Source organism: Huiozyma naganishii, chromosome 4, assembly GCF_000348985.1.
Source record: "Huiozyma naganishii CBS 8797 chromosome 4, complete genome".
In the NCBI taxonomy this organism is placed as follows: Eukaryota; Fungi; Ascomycota; class Saccharomycetes; order Saccharomycetales; family Saccharomycetaceae; genus Huiozyma; species Huiozyma naganishii.
The window spans coordinates 45,281-64,113 of NC_035925.1; the positions used below are offsets into that span (position 1 = coordinate 45,281).

The 18,833-nt window shown below is 47.6% G+C and overlaps 10 protein-coding genes across 10 annotated transcripts; 4 read left to right on the forward strand and 6 right to left on the reverse strand.

Annotated features, from left to right (window-relative positions):
• Nucleotides 1-192: 192 nt before the first annotated feature.
• Nucleotides 193-1,989, forward strand: KNAG0D00340 (uncharacterized protein; the record flags this gene model as incomplete). Its single annotated transcript, XM_022607436.1, has 1 exon — nt 193-1,989. The coding sequence occupies one exon, from the start codon at nt 193-195 to the stop codon at nt 1,987-1,989; it is 1,797 nt and encodes a 598-aa protein (XP_022464033.1).
• Nucleotides 1,990-2,231: 242 nt separating this feature from the next.
• SOL1 (Sol1p) lies at nt 2,232-3,173 on the reverse strand (the record flags this gene model as incomplete). Its single annotated transcript, XM_022607437.1, has 1 exon — nt 2,232-3,173. The coding sequence occupies one exon, from the start codon at nt 3,171-3,173 to the stop codon at nt 2,232-2,234; it is 942 nt and encodes a 313-aa protein (XP_022464034.1).
• Nucleotides 3,174-3,739: 566 nt separating this feature from the next.
• On the reverse strand, nt 3,740-6,082 carry ABZ1 (4-amino-4-deoxychorismate synthase; the record flags this gene model as incomplete). Its single annotated transcript, XM_022607438.1, has 1 exon — nt 3,740-6,082. One exon carries the CDS (start codon nt 6,080-6,082, stop codon nt 3,740-3,742), a length of 2,343 nt encoding a protein of 780 aa, XP_022464035.1.
• Nucleotides 6,083-6,323: 241 nt separating this feature from the next.
• HUB1 (ubiquitin-like protein HUB1) lies at nt 6,324-6,545 on the forward strand (the record flags this gene model as incomplete). Its single annotated transcript, XM_022607439.1, has 1 exon — nt 6,324-6,545. One exon carries the CDS (start codon nt 6,324-6,326, stop codon nt 6,543-6,545), a length of 222 nt encoding a protein of 73 aa, XP_022464036.1.
• A 175-nt stretch (nt 6,546-6,720) lies between these two features.
• Nucleotides 6,721-7,890, reverse strand: PPG1 (putative serine/threonine-protein kinase PPG1; the record flags this gene model as incomplete). Its single annotated transcript, XM_022607441.1, has 1 exon — nt 6,721-7,890. One exon carries the CDS (start codon nt 7,888-7,890, stop codon nt 6,721-6,723), a length of 1,170 nt encoding a protein of 389 aa, XP_022464037.1.
• A 288-nt stretch (nt 7,891-8,178) lies between these two features.
• On the forward strand, nt 8,179-13,149 carry SSK2 (mitogen-activated protein kinase kinase kinase SSK2; the record flags this gene model as incomplete). The annotated part of the gene is made up of 1 exon (XM_022607442.1): nt 8,179-13,149. One exon carries the CDS (start codon nt 8,179-8,181, stop codon nt 13,147-13,149), a length of 4,971 nt encoding a protein of 1,656 aa, XP_022464038.1.
• A 189-nt stretch (nt 13,150-13,338) lies between these two features.
• Nucleotides 13,339-15,036, reverse strand: ALG12 (dolichyl-P-Man:Man(7)GlcNAc(2)-PP-dolichol alpha-1,6-mannosyltransferase; the record flags this gene model as incomplete). Its single annotated transcript, XM_022607443.1, has 1 exon — nt 13,339-15,036. One exon carries the CDS (start codon nt 15,034-15,036, stop codon nt 13,339-13,341), a length of 1,698 nt encoding a protein of 565 aa, XP_022464039.1.
• Nucleotides 15,037-15,245: 209 nt separating this feature from the next.
• Nucleotides 15,246-16,523, forward strand: ZNG1 (GTP-dependent zinc transferase; the record flags this gene model as incomplete). The annotated part of the gene is made up of 1 exon (XM_022607444.1): nt 15,246-16,523. The coding sequence occupies one exon, from the start codon at nt 15,246-15,248 to the stop codon at nt 16,521-16,523; it is 1,278 nt and encodes a 425-aa protein (XP_022464040.1).
• Nucleotides 16,524-16,609: 86 nt separating this feature from the next.
• Nucleotides 16,610-17,566, reverse strand: CPR8 (peptidylprolyl isomerase family protein CPR8; the record flags this gene model as incomplete). The annotated part of the gene is made up of 1 exon (XM_022607445.1): nt 16,610-17,566. The coding sequence occupies one exon, from the start codon at nt 17,564-17,566 to the stop codon at nt 16,610-16,612; it is 957 nt and encodes a 318-aa protein (XP_022464041.1).
• A 263-nt stretch (nt 17,567-17,829) lies between these two features.
• BUD17 (putative pyridoxal kinase BUD17) lies at nt 17,830-18,789 on the reverse strand (the record flags this gene model as incomplete). Its single annotated transcript, XM_022607446.1, has 1 exon — nt 17,830-18,789. One exon carries the CDS (start codon nt 18,787-18,789, stop codon nt 17,830-17,832), a length of 960 nt encoding a protein of 319 aa, XP_022464042.1.
• Between the last annotated feature and the right edge of the window lie 44 nt (nt 18,790-18,833).

Genomic DNA, 18,833 nt, shown 5'->3' on the forward strand with positions numbered 1-18,833 from the left:
GATCCGACTGTCGACCAGAAGAGTACATGTAGCCCGTGATACGACCCCCCCGGACAAGACTCCTCTCCATCAGAGACACCTCGAGGCAGTCGCAGTCGTCTGTTATTTAAACTGTCTAGGAAGATCCGACCCAAACGGAACGTGGATCTTCAACTGGGGAGGAGACGGCTGGAGTCACAACGGACCGCAGAGATGGTATGGTTCGTTGTCGTTCGGGTGGTCTCGTGGTCCGTGTACGGCACGTTTGCCGCGATTAACAGGTACTTCCACTACAAGACCCACTGGAGGGACTATCCGTTGACTTTGGCTGTGGTCACCGTGAACATGCTGCTGCTGCTGATGACAGACTTCATGCTGCCTCTAGATATATTCCATACGTCGTTGTGGGACCGTCCAGCGGGGGATACTACTGGCCCCGAGTTGCCAATTGGCGCGAATGCGACAGCAGGTTTGCCCTTGTCCCTGCTGAAGAGGGAGCAACCGCAGGGCCAAGCCGCACGAGGTGCGTTCTATGTGGTGTGGCCCACCGTATACTGGCTGCAATTCGTCATATGTTGGTTCGCGATCCCAGTGCTTATCTCGTACATTGGGCTCAAGTACGCGGCCGCATACGAGGAGAAGAGACGCAAGTTTGTCATGGCAGTGTACTCAAACCTCAAGTTTTACCTGCTGTGCCTCTTGGGGGTCGCCGTCGGTGTAGTGTACCTTGTGTTCAGTACGGGTCATGCAATACGCGAGTTCAAACCGCTGCTTATCTCCATGGCACACCTGTACTCGTTGAGTTACACGCTAATCCTATTATCCCGGGGGGTCGTGCTCCTGCCGAGGGCATTACTCAACTTCGCTAGCGTGCCAACAACGGAGGCACACAACTCGCTGTACGTGGAGCTTAGTAGACGCAACGACGACCTCAACGACTCGCAGGTGAACGTCCTCGAGTCCGCAGCGGGGATCCTTCAAACGCAAGAGGTCAGGAACGGTGACGTCCTGTTCAACCAGTTACTGCTCGATTGCCAACAGGAGGTCCGTGGGAGGATTGAGGGGCTTAATTTACAATCAGTGACAGGGGCCGGCGGGTCCAGTGGTACCTCGCAGATCGCTTCCCTGGACAAGCTCAACAAGACTTACAACAAGTTCATTACACATTACTACAACTACTGCTACTACCAGAACCAATCGAACACAATCATCCATGTACTTGCGCAGACGGGGAAGACGCAACTGGACCTTGTGCGGAAGTACGTCATCGTGGCTCTCGGTGTCGTCTCCACCGTGCTCTCTGCGTTTATCGTCGTCCTAGAGGTGTCCCCTACCAAATGGGCCCACGGGTGGGTTTTCCTCGGGTCCAGCTGGTACAACTTCATCCTTGTGTTTGTGATCCTGACTTACAACACGGTAGCCTCTCTGTACGCCATGAGTCAGATCAAGTTCAGTAACTTCCACCTGATAGCAAACGGCGGGAGCAATCCAGCGAACGTGCTCTATTATTCCCTGTACTCTAGTCGGTTACTGTTCCCGCTGTGTTTCAACCTGATGACGTTAATCCCCGCCGCAGGGTCCCCACAGGACGAGTCCGTGTTTGCACAGACGTTGTACGGGGACGTCACGTTGATCCCACTGGTCAATGCGTTGAACAAGTACCTCCCACCTGTGTTCCTCGTTCTCGTGCCGCTGTCCTTCAAGTACGACATCAAAGAGAAGATCTTGCTCCGCGTGCTGGGGGAGGACTACTACTACCAGTTCTTCGGGATGATGCCGTACGACCCAGACTCGGTACAGGACGACATCGAGGGTTCCCGCACTCACGTCGACGAGGACTACCAGTACTTCTTGGAGGACGGACGATACTTGTTCGAAAGGGCTTCTGCGAACAATGTGCAGAGAGCGGATAGCATTGAGATCGGGTTGACGAGAGCCAGCCGTGAGGGAACTGCAGTGAGGGAAACTACTACGCAAGACGACACGACTACGCCGTTGTCGTACATATAGCATGTGGGTGTTACGGCTGGATGTTATTAGGATATAGATATAAGAAATTGTATGTACGGTTTTACATGGAAGAACGAGAATAAGAGGAAGGTTAGAAGCGACGGTGTGCAGAGATGACGTGGATGACAATTGTGTCAAACGTCCAATGGGGAGCGGGATGGAATCTGAAGTTTGCAATATATGGGGGTTTAATTCATGCCTGTCTGTTTTGCTGTTCGCTCCTTCTCTCTACCTTCTTGGTCCTAGGTGCTAAACGGTTCATTGAACTCCAATTGTTGATGGAACTTGTACTTCTTTTTTGTGACAAAGACGTCAGTTAGTGCGTCGTCGTCCACAAACCAGGACACACGCCCTGCAGCGCCTTCGTTGACGATACTGCTTGGAAGTCCCTTCTCTGGTCTCTCCATGATCATCTTGATGATCGGGGCCTTCGTGGCACCTTCCACCACGAAGATGACCCTGTGCGAGTGGCAGATGACCGGGATAGTCAAGGATATCCTTTCGCTAGGCCCACTGGGGGCCTTTTCCACGGGGACGACCCATGCGAGTTTCTCACGCAAGTTTTCTTGGAAATTGGGGAACAGCGAGGCAATGTGTCCATCTGGAGCGCAACCTAGCAAGAAAAGATCGAACATCGGAAGTTTGACCGAGTCCCTACCTGCGAAACCTCTAATGAGTACTTTCTCGTAACTGTCTGCGCACTCCTGTGGGTCATCGATCAGGGATTCGTCAATGTGGTAGATGTTTGGCGTACCGTACTTCTCCGTGTCAATAAGGTCAAATATTTTCCTCTTGGCTTGCCCGTAGTTACTCTGGTCCGATTCAAAGGGCACGAGCCGTTCGTCAGCAAAGTATATATCCCACTTGCCCCACTGCACGTCGGTTCTGCTCAGCAGCCCCTCGTGGAGCACCTGAATAAGCGACCCACCGGAGATGGCAATCTTAAACCGTTGCTCCTTCTTTGGACGATCCTTCTTCTCCCTAGCAGACGACATGCTCTTCGTCGAGAGCACACGCTGCATGTCGCTCGAGTCGTAATTGCTAGCTGCCAGGGACACGTTCGAGGGCCTCCTCTCCTTGGGCAATAGTGCCCCGTTCTGCGCGTACACTACGTAATCGGCCACGGCCTCTGCCACCCCGGAAAACTCATGGAAGGCAAACACTTTAGGCACAGTGGTCGTCATTTTCCTTTTGTCTAATATTTCGTTCGCTTCAGCTCAGTTTAAAGGGAACTATAATGGGAAAAAAAGAGCGAAAGCTAGCTACCTGTAGTTCTGTTTCGTCTGTTGCTGGACTGTACTTCTCAGTCTCCTGACTTGGTATCCTGTCTTGTCTTGTTTTATTTTATCTTATTTTAATTTTTCAGTTTTCTGTTTCCCCCGTATTCCGATGTATTCTCGTTCGGTGCGGAGTAGTTTCCTGGGAGTGAGACTGTATTAGCTTAATTGCAATGGGGTTGAATCTTCTGCCGTCCCTTGTAGCTGTGATGAGAGTAGCAAATTGTAGCTGTGTAGCTGTGTAGCTGTGTAGTTGTGTAGAGAGAGAGAACACTGTGTCTTCCTCTATGCGCTGTTTTCCCTGAGGGGGTGAAATTTGGAGCGGAGGCAAAGAAAAAATTTTGGTTCGCGAAAATTTATAACACCGCTGGTGTCCGGGTAAAAAACGGCCGCCGGGGTTATACCGCGGGTGTCTGGGCTTTTTCCACTTTTTAGCCGCCGGCAGACCGAGTGTAATACGGATCCTGGGAGTGTTAACCTTCCGTTGGGAAGACCTGCAAGGCGCTCTCGAGCTTCGTGTACATCTCGTCGAGCTCGCCCTGCTCCGTGCTGAGCACGGTGATGGCGCCGCCCGCGCCGAGGCGCCAGTGCGCGCCGCCGTCGTGCGTGTACATGCAGCGGATGTTCACGGACCAGTCGCCGCTGCCGTTGAGGGACCAGTAGCCTGTGACGCCGCTGTAGACACCGCGCTGGCCTGGCCCCGGTGCTGTGGAGCCGTTGAGGTGCTGCTCCAGCTCGTCTTGTAGTAATTGTACGGTGATTTTCTTCGGGCCCCCGTCATGGACCCAGACGGGGAGAGAGTGGTGCAAGATGTCCAGGCCGGAGTAAGCTGACTGAGACAGGCCGTACGCCTTGACAACGCTGACCAGCTGGTACACGGTCGCGTACTCCTCGACGGTCATGAACTCCTCGACGCGTACGTCGGGGAGAAGCTCGTACAGGTCGTTGCGGATCAGGTCCAGGATCATCAAGTTCTCGCCGAACTCCTTTGGAGTCTTGAGGATTTCAGTGGCGCGTGCTCGGTCCATCTGCGGGGATTTCCGCACGGTGCCCTTGATGGGACGCAACTCGCACGTGTCGTTGTCCCACTTGAGAAACCGTTCTGGAGAACTGCTGATCAGGCAAAGTTGTGGGACCGGGAGGCCCGCATCGCTGCAAAGGTCGTTGAATTGGAAGAAACTGGCAAAGGGTGCAGGGTTACGCTGCACAAGCACTTGGAAGATGCGCCAGGGGTCCACGGTGGGGGTGCTTGGTGTGACTAGTGTCTGCGTCGTTAGACAGATCTCGTACGAGTCCCCGCGGTGCATGTACTCTTGGCATTTACGGAACGCCTCGCCGTACTGAGACTTGTCCGGCATCTTCACATCGTATGTAACCTTCTCAGGTAGTTCCTGTGGCCACGCCAAGTCCTCATCCACCCAGGACGAGTCAGCGAAGATATCGGCAATATCGTCAGGGAAACACGAGGACCCATCGCTGCCCACAGAGATGAGAAATATTCTGCCCTGCAGATGGTCCACAAGGATACTGTTTTCGATGTACACAAGTTTCGCGTCCGGTGTCGGGGCACCCTCCAGTTCAAGAGTAGGTTTCTTCACATAGAGACCCATCTCGTATCCTAATATACCGACAAGCCCACCAACAAAGGGTAAGTCCGTACGGAAGTTGCATTGCAGTCTGGGTTCCATGAACTGACCAAGGGTACCCCAAAATTGCGTCTTGTCTTGGCCAATTACTTGTAAGAGCGGTGTGTTCGTCCCTTTAGTCAGATTTTGATGTAACGATTCGTGGGTGAGCCCGTCAGCTTGCCATCCGTGTACTGTGGTCTTGCCAAGGGACTCGTAATGCGTGAAAACTTGCGAGTTTTCGTTCGGTAGCGCAATGATTGACCATTCGCCCCTGTTAGCAGATATGTTAGACGACGCGAGGATGAATTTGTCACCCTTGATCTTGTCAGCTAGTTTCAAAGTCACCTGTGCACAATCCTTGTACTTCGGATCTTGGTACTCCCTAATGCAAATATCCTGGGACCCAGGAGATGGTAGTGCCAAACGGCTCTTGACAAAGATGGGGGTTCTGTCAATGGTTTCAGCGAGTTGTTCCAATTGTGTAGCCATTCTGACACGGCTCCCCAGCTTGCATTGGTACCGTTGGGTCCTGTTATGGTTCCAATCATGCGCAATACCGAGGAAGTTCTGGATCAGTAGTCCGCCAAATTGTGAGCAGCAGGACTCCGGATGGTACTGCACACCGTACCAGGGAAGGTCACCCACCTGTGCGGCCATAAGCAACTCACCGTTCTCATCGTGGGTAATAGCTAGTGGACAGACCCCCTCTTCGATGCTTGCGTTGTCCATGAGCACATGCAGCGAGTGGTACCGTGTGGATTTGAACTGCTCGGGGTATCCCTTGAACAGCGCTGAGCTGACACCTTTACTGGAAAGTTCGATATCGTACACTTGTCCATGCTTGATGATGTCCAGTTCCTGAATCCTCTCTGGGCCCAGTCTTGAGTAGCACATAGCTTGGAACCCGAGACAGATGCCCAGGATTGGTACATTCGCGGCAACATCGCTTCTAAACAGCTCTTCAATGATACCAATGTCTTTGCACCCGTTCCGTGGGTTCCCAGGCCCTGGACCGACTACAATACAGTCAAACAAACTCAAAAGGGGCAGAAGCCCGTCCAGACTGGCAAACGTATCGTTGTGGATCGTGGTAACCGTAATGGGACCTTGCTGTTCCAACAGTCTCACGACGTTGTACGTGAACGAGTCATAGGAGTCAATGAACAGGATGTCGATTCTGGAGTCCATCAAAGCAGGCTCAGGAAGGATTACTACCGTAGTAAGAGGATACTAGTCAGGAAATGCAGCCGCTACTGGAGAGCTGTAACAGATGTTGTTGTTTTGTTTTGCCGCGCTTCTAATTGCAGTCCACTATGTTTTCTGTTTTAATGGTAACTTTGAATCAATGAGGGACGGTGAACATAAAGATAAGAATCTTGCTGGTGCCGAGACCAAGAACCTGGAATCTGACACTGGAGGAACAGGAGTGATGCTGGAAGTGCTAGTCAATGACCGTTTGGGGAAGAAATTGCGGGTCAAGTGCCTTGAGGAAGACTCTGTGGGCGATTTCAAGAAAGTTGTCGCTGTGCAGCTGGGTGTAATGCCCGGCAAGATCGTGCTGCAGAAGGGCGGGGTGGTGTTGAAGGACCATATCACGCTGATGGACTACGAGGTCCATGAGGGGACAAACCTGGAGTTGTACTACTTGTGACCCTGCAAGATGGGGTTTGATGGGGAAAAGGATGGTACGTAGCCGTATGCTACATTACTTTATTTATGACGCTAATATGTGAATGTAGTCTGTAGATAGAGATTAATGTCGCCTAGACGTTGAGTAGTCTATTGTGCTGCCGGTGAGGTTTACGCACTTGCTTTTTACCCCTGGTTCAAAGAAAGTATTCCACTCTTCTCCCGGATGCTGATTGGGCCTGGTATGTGTCTGAGAACACGTCGATATCTCGCGACTGTAGGTTGCTGTCGATATTAGTACCAATCTCACTCAGTGAGTCACCCGCAATGTTGTCCCCCTCAAAGTAATCCGAAACTACTTTTGTAATGCTACTACCACCCCCAGTGCCGGCAGGGACACTAGGATTGTTCAGGTACGAAATAGTTTCTGGCGCCTCGCCAAATACGTTGAAGTAATAATCGTCCTTGCTGTACAACTCGAGTATCGAAGCATTGTTCCCACACCGATAGCAATAGTTTGGAGCAGACCACACCGTCGTCACAAGCCCACCAAAGTATATCTGGTAACCCTCATTGCACAACTGGTGTGCCCTGTAGATCCGCGACATGTCATTCATTCTGAGGAATTTCTCTACGACGCTCTTCCCAAAAGTGTAGCCGGCACCTCTCGGCGAGACTTGGAAGTGCTGCGAGGTATCGAGAAGGAAGTCCTGCTGGCTGTCAAAACTGTTTCTGCCGCTCACCAACCCAGCGCTGTTATCCCCATTATTCTCCTCTGGATCTGACCACACGAGATCTGCCATTGCTCCATCATGCGGTATCTCTCGGAACCTGTCGATGATACGGATCTGATCGATCGTTTGCACATTGGGAGACAGCCCGCCGTGGACGCAGAATATCTCGTCGTCGATAATGCAACAGAGGACAAGGTAATCGAACATATCTGTCAGGTACTGCCATACTCTGGAATCCGGGCCATATTTGTTCAGACACTCTGTATAGAACCCGTAACTCTGTGTGATCTGCCGCGATTCGTGGTTGCCCCTCAGTAGATGAATTCTATTTGGGTACCGCAGCTTCAGCGTCACAAGCAGCGTTATCGTCTCAACACTGTACAGTCCCCTATCAACGTAGTCCCCAAGGAATAAGTAATTTGTGTCCGGTATTCTCCCCCCAATCTTGAACATCTCCAGCATGTCGTGAAACTGGCCGTGCATGTCACCTACCACTGTAACGGGAGTGCTGATGTGAATAACATTAGATTCCTTCACCAACATCTCCTTCAATTTAAAGCACAGCGCCTGTATCGTGATTTCAGGCAACAATTGGCCCTTATACAAGTGCTCCAAGCATTGATCCAACTCCATCTGGGGCGTAGCGTGTGTCTGTATGCTGTTGGCGCGCACCTCCACAGTTCTCGATAGGAAAGTACTCAGATATAAGATGTAACAGTCCCCAGTGAGTCACCTAGCAAGACAATGCACTACAAATCAGAGGAGTCGCACTCTCGTTTTGTCTTGACAGTACTTCCCTCGGTCAAATTACAGATTCAAACGTGAAGATATTTTAAAGAACACTAACTTGGATACTGGGGTGTGTCTCGGACGAACGAAGCATTGGAACGGGTTAAGACAGGCAGTAGTTCGCGCGTACACATGTCTTCCGGTGACTACTTTGGGTTTAACCCGGCGGATCAACATGCTGAGCAACCAGACAGGGATGCAGGTCATCCAACTCGATCGCAGCAGCAGCAGCAGCAGCTACGACTTGCCCACTTTAACCCAAGCGGCAGTTCGAACCTCGACGAGAGCAGGAGATCTAGAGCCAATTCGGCCACGCAATCGAGATCGCAGTCGGACACCAGGAAACCTATGCAGGATCCTGTACTCTCCAGTCCGTTGGACAATTTCAAATGGGACGTCACAGGCAACAAACAGCCATATCCCAAACAGCAAATCCAGCCACATCATATTCACTCACTGGGACCTCGAAGCCCAGGAGCCCCCTCAGGCTCCAACATGTCCATTATGCCAACGGGCGCGAGCAACTTGGTCAGATCTCCAAACGCAACGAGCAGTGTAAGTCATGGAAACGCAGCCGGTGCTTTAAACAGCGATTATTTGGTACAAAGGCACCCAGGAAACTCTCCAGGTCTGCAACCGCTTGGCGGGATTTCAAGCTCTGCTCAATCGTACCACAGTTCATCTTCTACTGGGTCTTCAGCAAGATCTAGTAGGCGACCCTCTGTAGTTGCAGCCGGGGGATCTCTATCAAAGTTCACCGCTCAACAGCAGCAATTACCACCAATCAAAACAGTAGGAAGCGCGGGGAGGAGTATAAGCGGTCCATCGAATAACGGAACACCTACGGGTGCAACTGCCGCCATCTCTGTAAAGGATAAAAGGCACCACGATTCAAACACTACCGTCTTGATTTCTCCAGAGATGGCATCCTCATTGAACACACTTAGCTCCTTGACAGCATCAACCTTGGCGCCTACATCTTCGAGCACACCAAAACACCACGAAAGATCAATGGTTAACAAGGGTCCCTCGAGTGTTTCTGGTGCAGGCAGTTCGGTTAGTCTCAGATCCTTCAAGAAACAATACATTTTGAATGAACAGCTGTATTTAGAAAGAATGAAGAATAGAATACATGACGATGATTATTACACAAGGGGGATTGTTCCCACTAATGATAGTGAGGAAGATTTTGATCTCGAGGTAGATGATATTTATGACATTCAAAACAGTAGTGCCAGCATCAACAAAGCCAACGATACAGAGAATTTTGGAATCAACTTCTTTACGACCAATGATCTAAATAAAGACTCGAGATATTACAATCTGAGCATTGGTGGATCCGAAAACCTTCTTAGCATTAGTTCTACTTTCCTGTTGCATAAATTGGCATGGCTGAAGAACAGTAACCCAAAAATGGAACAGTCCATAGAGGAAATCAATGAGCAATTGAAGAATATCCAAGTTCGCGGAAATAATGACATAATTGCCACTAACTTAGGGATCTGTATGGAGGAGCTGTTCCAAGATCCTACGATAATGGAAAGGTTTGAATGGCAAACGATGTTGATTAACGTTTTGAAGGGAGATATCGTTAGAAGTGAAAAGACAAAGATTGCTAACGAGAATACAGCAATTGGATTGGACAAAGAAAGGGCAGATAATATATGGGTGGAACTGAGGGCCTGGATGAACGGTCGGACTGTGGAAGATCAAAAAAAGTGCCTAACATTGTTAAGAAACTCTTCAGATTCGGTATTCAAAGAAGTAATGGAATTCAAAGTGTCGGAAGATGCTACTTTCGATGAACACGAAGTTGCAATTAACACCTTATTGGAAAAGTATTTTAAAGTGCTTACCTTTTGGCCTAACATGAAGAAAATGCAAATTGATAAACCGATAACAAAAACCGGTGACTTTAATTTGAGAATTGAAACGCTGGTTAGTTGGGCCAGCATCAAGCTACATTTGGAAAACGAAATTACGAAACTAGCCAAATGGACGCGCTTAGAAAATTTGAATTCTATTTTATTGGAAGATCCGCCTGATGAAATCAAGGAAACAAAGAAGCAATTTGCGGAACAGATTATGAAAGAGAAAGACATTGAAACTATATTTCAAAAGAAAATTTTCTTTCCACTCGCTCCTTGGATTCTGAAGGCCAAAGTATTCTCTATTAAGGCACAGAAATTAATCCAAGAGTTGAATTTGGATATGCCTAATGATAGATTGGAAGTGCTTTTGCTCTTTCCGATGGTTCTATTGAAAGAAATCATATCCGTGAGAATAGCATATGCTAAGAAATTACAAAATCCAACTATGATGATGATTGATCAAATGATTGAAGACTTTTCATCATACATTCGCCTTTCGGTGCAATTGAAATCTACACTGGATAACTACAGACAAGGCTGGCAAATGGAACTACCTTCTGATCCCAATTTTGATAAAGTAATAATCGAGGGTATCAAATACCTGTTCATTCTTTTACAACTGAAAATTCTAGACGGTACAACAAAGACGTTCAGGACTTCGAAGGAACCCGAGATTCTGTTGAAATATTGGGATGATTTGAAGAACGTCGGCTATTACATCAATGGCGCTGGTAAAGTAATATCCGTGGGTTTCAGTAAGTTGACTCTAAGGTTACTACATCGCTTACACTCTTATCTGCTACAAGAACAAAATAGTCCACCTACACTAAAAAGCGCTAATGACGGAGAACGTTGGCTAACACAGATCTTTGAAAATCTAGGATCCATGAAGCGGAAATTGAATAGGTTTACGAACGTTTTGACTAAGGCTTTTCAGAATTCCATAAATTACAAAATTGAGAACTATGAGCGTCTAGTAAACGGCCTGATAGAAACGGACCATTTTCTGATCTATTCGGGCGGTGAACTAGAAAACAATGGTGTTTACCTTGTGGCAAGTAGGGAACTTCTTGGTGTAACTGATGCCGAAATATTTAAGATTTTGGACAGCACCAATATAGGCTGTGATTTGATTCCAAAATTGGATATCAAGAATAGTTTGACAATTTACAACGCAATCGAGATAGAAAATGACGACAATTCCACCATTGCTCAAAGTCACGATAAAGACGGCGTGCCATATCATTCGATAGAAACCAGATCGTTCTCACACCACCGTGGAAATCTATATTCCCAAAACACACACAATACGAGTCAGTATCACGGGTTAGTTGATACCAAGCGTGGATCGAATAGCCCAATTAATGCTCAAAGTGAGAATGAGCAGGAAATTCTGGACTTAGAGTTTGAATTACAGTCCCTGGGATATCTGTTAGTACTGTATCCCAGCGACCCCATAATATGGGAAGGTAAAATTTTCAACCTTTCCGAACAAACAAGGATAAAATTCGACAGTTTTTTCTCGAAAAATCCCATGGGTACGATGACGCTGATTAGTGAGGGGTCCAGTTATGCCTTAGAGTACCAATTTGATCGATTCCAACAAATTGCTGGTTTGTCGGCTTCTTTCTTGGAGAAGAGGTGTTTACTAGATGCCGTGGAAAACTCTTTGCAAAGAGTAAACAAGGCATATTTTGGTTGCACCTATAGCATGTTAAGGGATTATCCTAAGCTCGTCACCACCTTCAAAAAATGTTCTCCTTCCACTGAAGTATTAAATGGTATATTTCTGTTTTGCCGAGACTTTGGTCGTAACTTTTTGAGGAATAACATTGCCAACGGTGAAAAGAAATCGCTGATTATACTGCTGATGGTTGAGGTAAGTGTTTCGTGGTTGAAATTTTTAACAGATGAATGTGATCCTAGCGACCATAGAACATTTAGGTGGTGTGTCACAGCTATGGAATTTGCCATGCAAATGATAAGTGGATGGAATGTTTTGGCGTTAAATGAATCCCAGTTTAAGTCTTTGAAACAGAAAATATCTGCATGTATGTCCTTGTTGATTTCACATTTCGATGTTATGGGAGCAAGGGCTGTTGAGGTCGAAAAGATGAATCAGCAATTGAGACCCAGTACTGACATTGATGATGACTTCGATGTTGACGCTATCTTACAGGTCAACTCTGAGTTAAGAATGAAGACAATTGCCCATTTAGAAGAGAGCATTACGAGAAACCCACATCAAATTGGTAAAGTTTTGGATGATACGGAACAGGGCAACAAGTATCTCTCATCCTTGGCATCGTCTATATCCAATGTTTCTATTAGATGGCAAAAAAGAAAGTATGTTGGTGGTGGTACTTTTGGTTCTGTTTATTCAGCAGTAAATTTGGACAATGGTGATATTCTGGCGGTTAAAGAGATCAAAATTCAAGATAGTAAAGCCATGGAAAAGATCTTTCCTTCTGTGAAAGAGGAAATGAGCGTGATGGAGATGTTGAATCATCCAAACATTATCCAGTACTACGGTGTGGAAGTTCATAGAGATAAGGTGAATATATTCATGGAATATTGTGAAGGTGGTTCATTGGCCAGTTTGCTGGAGCATGGAAGAATTGAAGACGAAATGGTGACGCAGGTTTATACCTTAGAGTTACTCGAAGGGTTAGCTTACTTGCACGAATCTGGCATAGTTCACCGAGACATCAAACCGGAGAACATTTTGCTGGATTTCAACGGTATTATAAAGTATGTCGATTTCGGTGCTGCTAGGAAAATTGCTAGTAATGAAACGAAGATACGTACCGCCGGATCGGGATCCTCCCCCGGAACGTCCTCATCTACGGACAATCTCCGTGATATGATTGGTACCCCAATGTACATGGCACCGGAGACAATTACAGGTTCCAAAACTAAGGGTTCCTTTGGTGTTGACGATGTCTGGTCCTTAGGCTGTGTTGTGCTAGAGATGGTTACTGGCAGGCGGCCTTGGTCTAATTTGGACAACGAATGGGCTATCATGTACCACGTCGCCGCTGGTCATATTCCGCAACTACCTGCAAAAGATGAGATAAGTGAAGCTGGTGCAAAGTTTTTCAAGCGCTGCCTAGTATACGATCCTAACAAACGTGCCACCGCTGTAGAACTTTTAATGGATCCATGGATTGTGGACATTCGAGAGGTTGCGTTTGGGACGTCTGGTTTAGATCCTAGTACAGAAACAAGCTAAAGTACTGTTGTAGTATAGATGGAGGGAGGAGAAGAAGAAGAAGAATACGAAAATTGGATTGTACAAATACATACGATCCATTGAGAATTGGCGATGTGTAAACTTTTATACTAATCAATCGTTTAAAATATACAAAAATAATTCTATAGATGGCGACATAATTCGATGTCATAATAATTTGTTTGCATCCTATTTCGAAACCTTCTTGAAGGTGAAGAATACATCACCCTTCTTAAAAGTATGAGAATAGATATCCTTGACAATATCCACGAAAGTGTTCCCACTTAACAACTCCAATGCAAAAGTAGGAAGATTTTTAAGTTCGTTCAATAGAACAGAACCCAACTGCGCTTCTCCATATTTCTCTGCAAAGTTTGAAACATATTGGCTGATATACGACACATCAATGCCCGTTAGCATTTGAGTTGTCTGGATAAGCTCCCACTCCGTTTCACTTGTAACACCCAAGTTTGACTCATACTCGGATGGAGAAGAGCTTTCTGTAATCAAGTAGTCAAATTGCGGCCATTTCTCTTGTAGCTGATCAAGTTCCTCACTTCTGTCATATGTGATATTATACCCTGGTAAGTCTAGTTCACCAAATAGAGTTACCCCTGTCATGCAAGGCGCCACAGATATATGAACTACCGCATTGCTGACATTGTTCCTTACCACGTATTGGTTGAAATTAACAAGAGCTTCACCACCTGGGTAATTCATGGAGGATACATTTAGGAACAACATTGAGAATGCAAACGATAGAACTGCAGATACAGGGAGTAGAGCGAGCATGAAAACGTTCTTCAAACTTTGGACTTTGATGTTTTCCCATAGGTAAGTCGCTGCTGTTGCTCCAAGTGCGAACATTGGTGGCAGGGCATAAACGATAAATCTCCATTCCTTGTGTGGCTGGAAGGACATTACGAAGATGTGGAAGTACGCCGCCAACGATATGATCTTCAATTCGTTTGGTGCCACTTTATACCCCAAGTAATTCAAGAACAGAACCGTTGGTGGTAAGAACAGCATTCGCAAGTAGTTCGTAAAGTAAGCTAAGAACGGTTCCGTCCCCCATCTTGCAGCTTTCCCGCCAATGACATTGAACAAAAAGGCGTCTACCTCAGGGACGCACCAAACGCCCCAGAAATACGAATCGATAGTTAAACTGATACCCATACCGAGAACGGCCCCCATAAATCCAAATTTGATAGTGTTGTAGAATGATATCTTTTTGAAGAATAGAGCACCAAGAGCAACACCTAGTGTAACACCTCCGACCTCCGATCTGAATATAACTGCCGTCAGTGACAGTAAAAAAATCGCCCATCTATAACGGCCTAACAAAACCCAGCCTAGTGCCACATTGACAAGGGGCAACGTGACAATGAAGTTGGGTAGTGGTCTTGAACTGTAAAACATCAAATGGAACGATCCAACGATGAATAAAATGAACCAGCTGCCGGCAGACGAAAATGTGTAAATGTTCTCGGAACTGGACCCTTTCTCCTCGACTTGCTTCTCCACGTCCTTGTCCATAAGTGCTTGTAGGGCGTTCTTCAAGTACACAAACCCAAGGACATTGAACATACCTATGGTAGATCTAACAAGCAGTTGTGTATCGATCCCTCCTGGAGCAGCACCGAAGAGTGACGAAATCCATACAAACGGTTTAGTCACGGCAGCCACAACGAGAGCACTAATGAAAGTTCTTGGAACCACACCGGGAAAATTCAGATGGTCGTACTGCGACACATCGAGGATACCGTACTCCAAAATATCATGGATCGCCTGGATGTTGAAACTCTCCTCCACCTTGGTGTATGGAGCTCTTATCAGATGGACGGAAACTGTCAAAAGCAGAAACGTATCCAAATACGACCAATGCATTACTTTCTTGGACTTTGAACCTTGCAATTGCCACAAACGCCAAGTCAGTTGCTTCGTGTAGTGGCCATATACGTTCCCTTCTTGTCAAGAGAGCTGTCCTTCGGCTGTTAAATATGAAAATTTTTCAATATTAGTTAAGAAGCGAGGTTTCCGATGAGGTTGCGATGTCTTGGCTTCTCTGTTGCTTTCTGTCGGTATCGTTCTCCAGCATGTCAGCACTGAAGAGTTTTGAGTACAATTCTGATGACGATGGGGAGTTGCCCCCGCTTGTTACCGGTTCGGAGGCAAATCTCATTGAGATTTTTAGCAAGTACAGCAAGAGCAACAACGGTAAGCTGGTCACGGATGAGAAGATAGATAGGGTTAATAAACAGAACGCTATCGTAGCAGCCTCAGTTCCACAGAAGAGGATCCCTGTGACGATTATCACCGGGTACCTTGGGTCAGGTAAGTCCACACTTTTGGAAAAGATAGCACTGAAGGGGAGTGACAGGAAGATTGCTGTGATCCTGAATGAGTTTGGCGACTCGAGTGAAATTGAGAAGGCAATGACGATAAAGAACGGGTCTGCAAGCTACCAGGAATGGCTGGATTTGGGGAACGGTTGTCTGTGTTGCTCACTTAAAAACGTCGGTGTCAAAGCTATAGAGGATATGATTGCCAGATCGCCAGGGGCCATCGATTATATCCTTTTGGAGACTTCAGGGATTGCTGACCCTGCCCCCATTGCCAAGATGTTTTGGCAGGACGAGGGATTGAACAGTAGTGTGTATATTGATGGAGTCATCACCGTGCTGGATGCGGAGCACATTCTCAAATGTCTCGATGATGTATCACCGGATACGCATTGGCATGGCGAGAAGGTTATCAGGGAAGACAACTTAACGATAGCACATTTCCAACTCGCCATGGGGGATATAATCGTGCTGAATAAGTTTGACAAAGTAGAGGGCAACCATTGTGCGATTGAAGAGTTACAAAATCGTATTAGACAAGTCAACGAAGTGGCGCCGATATACTGCGCGAAGTACGGCGATGTAGAGTTGGACAAACTAATGGATATACATGCCTACGAGGGTACTTTTTCTGTATCTGAAAAACTGGGCGCAACGGAGCGCCCGACGCTACACGATCCAAGGATGATGACCGTGACGTTGGACTTCCCACGACTCAGAGACGCAGTGCAGTACAAAGCTCTTTTCACAGAGTTCTTACAAGTGTTGTTGTGGAAGGATTTTGGAGTCACGTCAAACCGAACGGCGGCCGATAGAAGTGAAATACAGAGAACCAAGGGCATAATCTCATACAGGGACGCTGCTTCTGGTGAAACGGTGACCAAAGTGGTTCAAGGTGTGCGAGACACGTACGATGTGTTCCCAGCGAGGTCCCCACGGGAGGAACACTTTGGATGTAAGCTGGTCTTCATCGGTAAGCACTTGGATAAAACCCATTTTGAGAGTTTACTCGATGAGGTACTCTCGAAGTAGGGTCTCATAGAATCTACAATCGTTTTACATAAGACTATTGTCGTAGATATTTTGTAAAGAAGCAACAGGAGGAAACGTCTCCACTATTAGTTTACTCTAGCAGAGTCCTGTTTCATGCTTTTCGTGGTAGAGGTAATCCATTTCATAACATCTCCCTTGTGCTGCATGAAAAGGTAAAACACCCCGAGCACAAGACCCAAGAGAGCAATTCTCGTTAGCGGGTGGTTCAACTCTAGAAACTTGGCGTCCGCCATGTCCTGACTCTTCTCGAAGACGTCGTTGTGGTTACCCAGGCTAACACCTCTGAACAGTTGTCCGTCGTTGTACGCCTTGAGGTCCTCCTTGTACGCTTGTTCCAAGTCCGCGATGTTGCTAATTTTCAACTCGTCAACGACAGAGTACGCAATCTCGATATCGTGCATCGGTTTACGGTTCTCCTCTAGTTTCACTGCGCTCATCGCTTTAATCAAATCGTCCAATCCGGAAATGACCTGTCCAAACACGACGTTCTTCCCGTTTCTCTCGTTCGAGCCGTTGATGTTCAAGTCGATCATGAAACGGGACTCGTTGCTGTCCTCCCCATGGTTCACCATCGACACTCTACCGGGTCTGTCGTGTAGGATTGAGAAATTCTCATCCTCGAATTGTGACCCGTAGATGCAGAAAGTCTGCGGGTCCTCAAAGACACCGAAACTTTCCAACCTGTCGCCAGGGATAACCTTCTGCAGCTTGAGACCTTTGTAGATAACTTTGATCGGGTCCTTAGTGGGGTCTGTCACCACATGGACACCCTTGGCAATTGTGCGGAAGTTCTTAGTCGTCTTGGGCACGACGGAGTCGAACAACTTAATAGCAACGTCCACGGTCCTCTTCTTCTGCAGATGCTCGTCGTAGAACCTGAACCCCATCAGCACATTGGTCGATGATGGAGGGTCTGGCGGGTACATTTTCCTGAAGTCGAGAACTGGTTTATCCGTGGGAGAAGCCCAAATTGGACTCACGAAGAGGCAGCATGCCAAAAACAGCAACATATCACATAACATCTTCTAAGCCGGGGGAAATTCTTTCTTTTACGCCTAGAAGTTCTTTCTTTTCCTCTCTCTCACAGATGTGGTGAATTAGCAGTCCAATTGAATCCCCCAGTGCCTGAACAACACGGGGACCATCGAACACCAACCGCAACAGGACAACCTCTCGAGAAGTAGAGAACACGACAGCAGTCGACGATACAAAATCGAAAGAAACGACGATAGGAATGAAAAAAGTGTCCCTTTTGGGACATCGATCTGCGACCACTTAACGGCTCTTAAGTAGTAATAGTAGTAGTGGTAGTGGTAGTGACAGGGTCCGCTGGTGGGTCTGCTGCGGGCAGGACGATCAGATCGCGGCACTGGATCAGTTTCAGGTCCTGCACTTTCACTGGGGCGGGCCCTGCCACGAGTACGTCCGGGTCTGTCGCTTGGGCACGGTTCGGGGTCAGATCACACGTTCTTGAGAGGATCTGGGACGTCAGAGTCGCAGTAGCTGTGACAGCGTCGCCCAGGTGCATCTCCCGGGCAACAGAGTAATCCATCAGCAGTGCAGTGAACAGGTCGCCGCTCCCGTTGAACAGTGCGTTTATCTTCTTGATGGTGTGTGAGGAAGGATCTACTGTGAAATCTGGACCCCAGTAGCCAACGACGTAGTTTGTGTCCCGGGGGTCACCCCCGCATGTGTCCATGTCAATGCTTGTCACTACGATGCGTTGTACACGCGGGTACAGTTTGTGGAATCGGCGGAGACTCTCATGCAAGGACGGTGCGTCCCTGATCTTGGTGCCTGTGAGTAACTCCATTTCAAACTGATTAGGCGTCGTGAGGTACACGAGGTTGTCGCGCAGCAAAGTCCTATATACGTCTACAACAGTCTCAGAGACGTACAGTCTGTTGTTGTCTCCCAAAACAGGGTCGAGAACCCACTTGACGTGGGCCATCTTGGAGTTGATGATCCGGGCCATCTCCTCGAGTATTTCGCCGCTAGGACAATACCCAGTCAAAACAACGTCGTAGTGGATGTCCATGGATTCTATAAGCCCCTTTAACAACGTGTCCCGCAGGACTTTCTCGGAGTACTGGAACCCAGAGAAGAACCCGTACCCTGGGTGGTTCGAGTACTGCACCGTGTTCAGTGCGTCAACGTCCCATCCTCGCAATTGCAGTGGGAAACTGGACGCTTTGTTGCCAACATACCCGTGTACCACATGCGATTGAATCAAAAGCGCCTTCATGCCGCTGTGGTAGTGGTGGTGGTGATGCTCGCCATTACACTGTA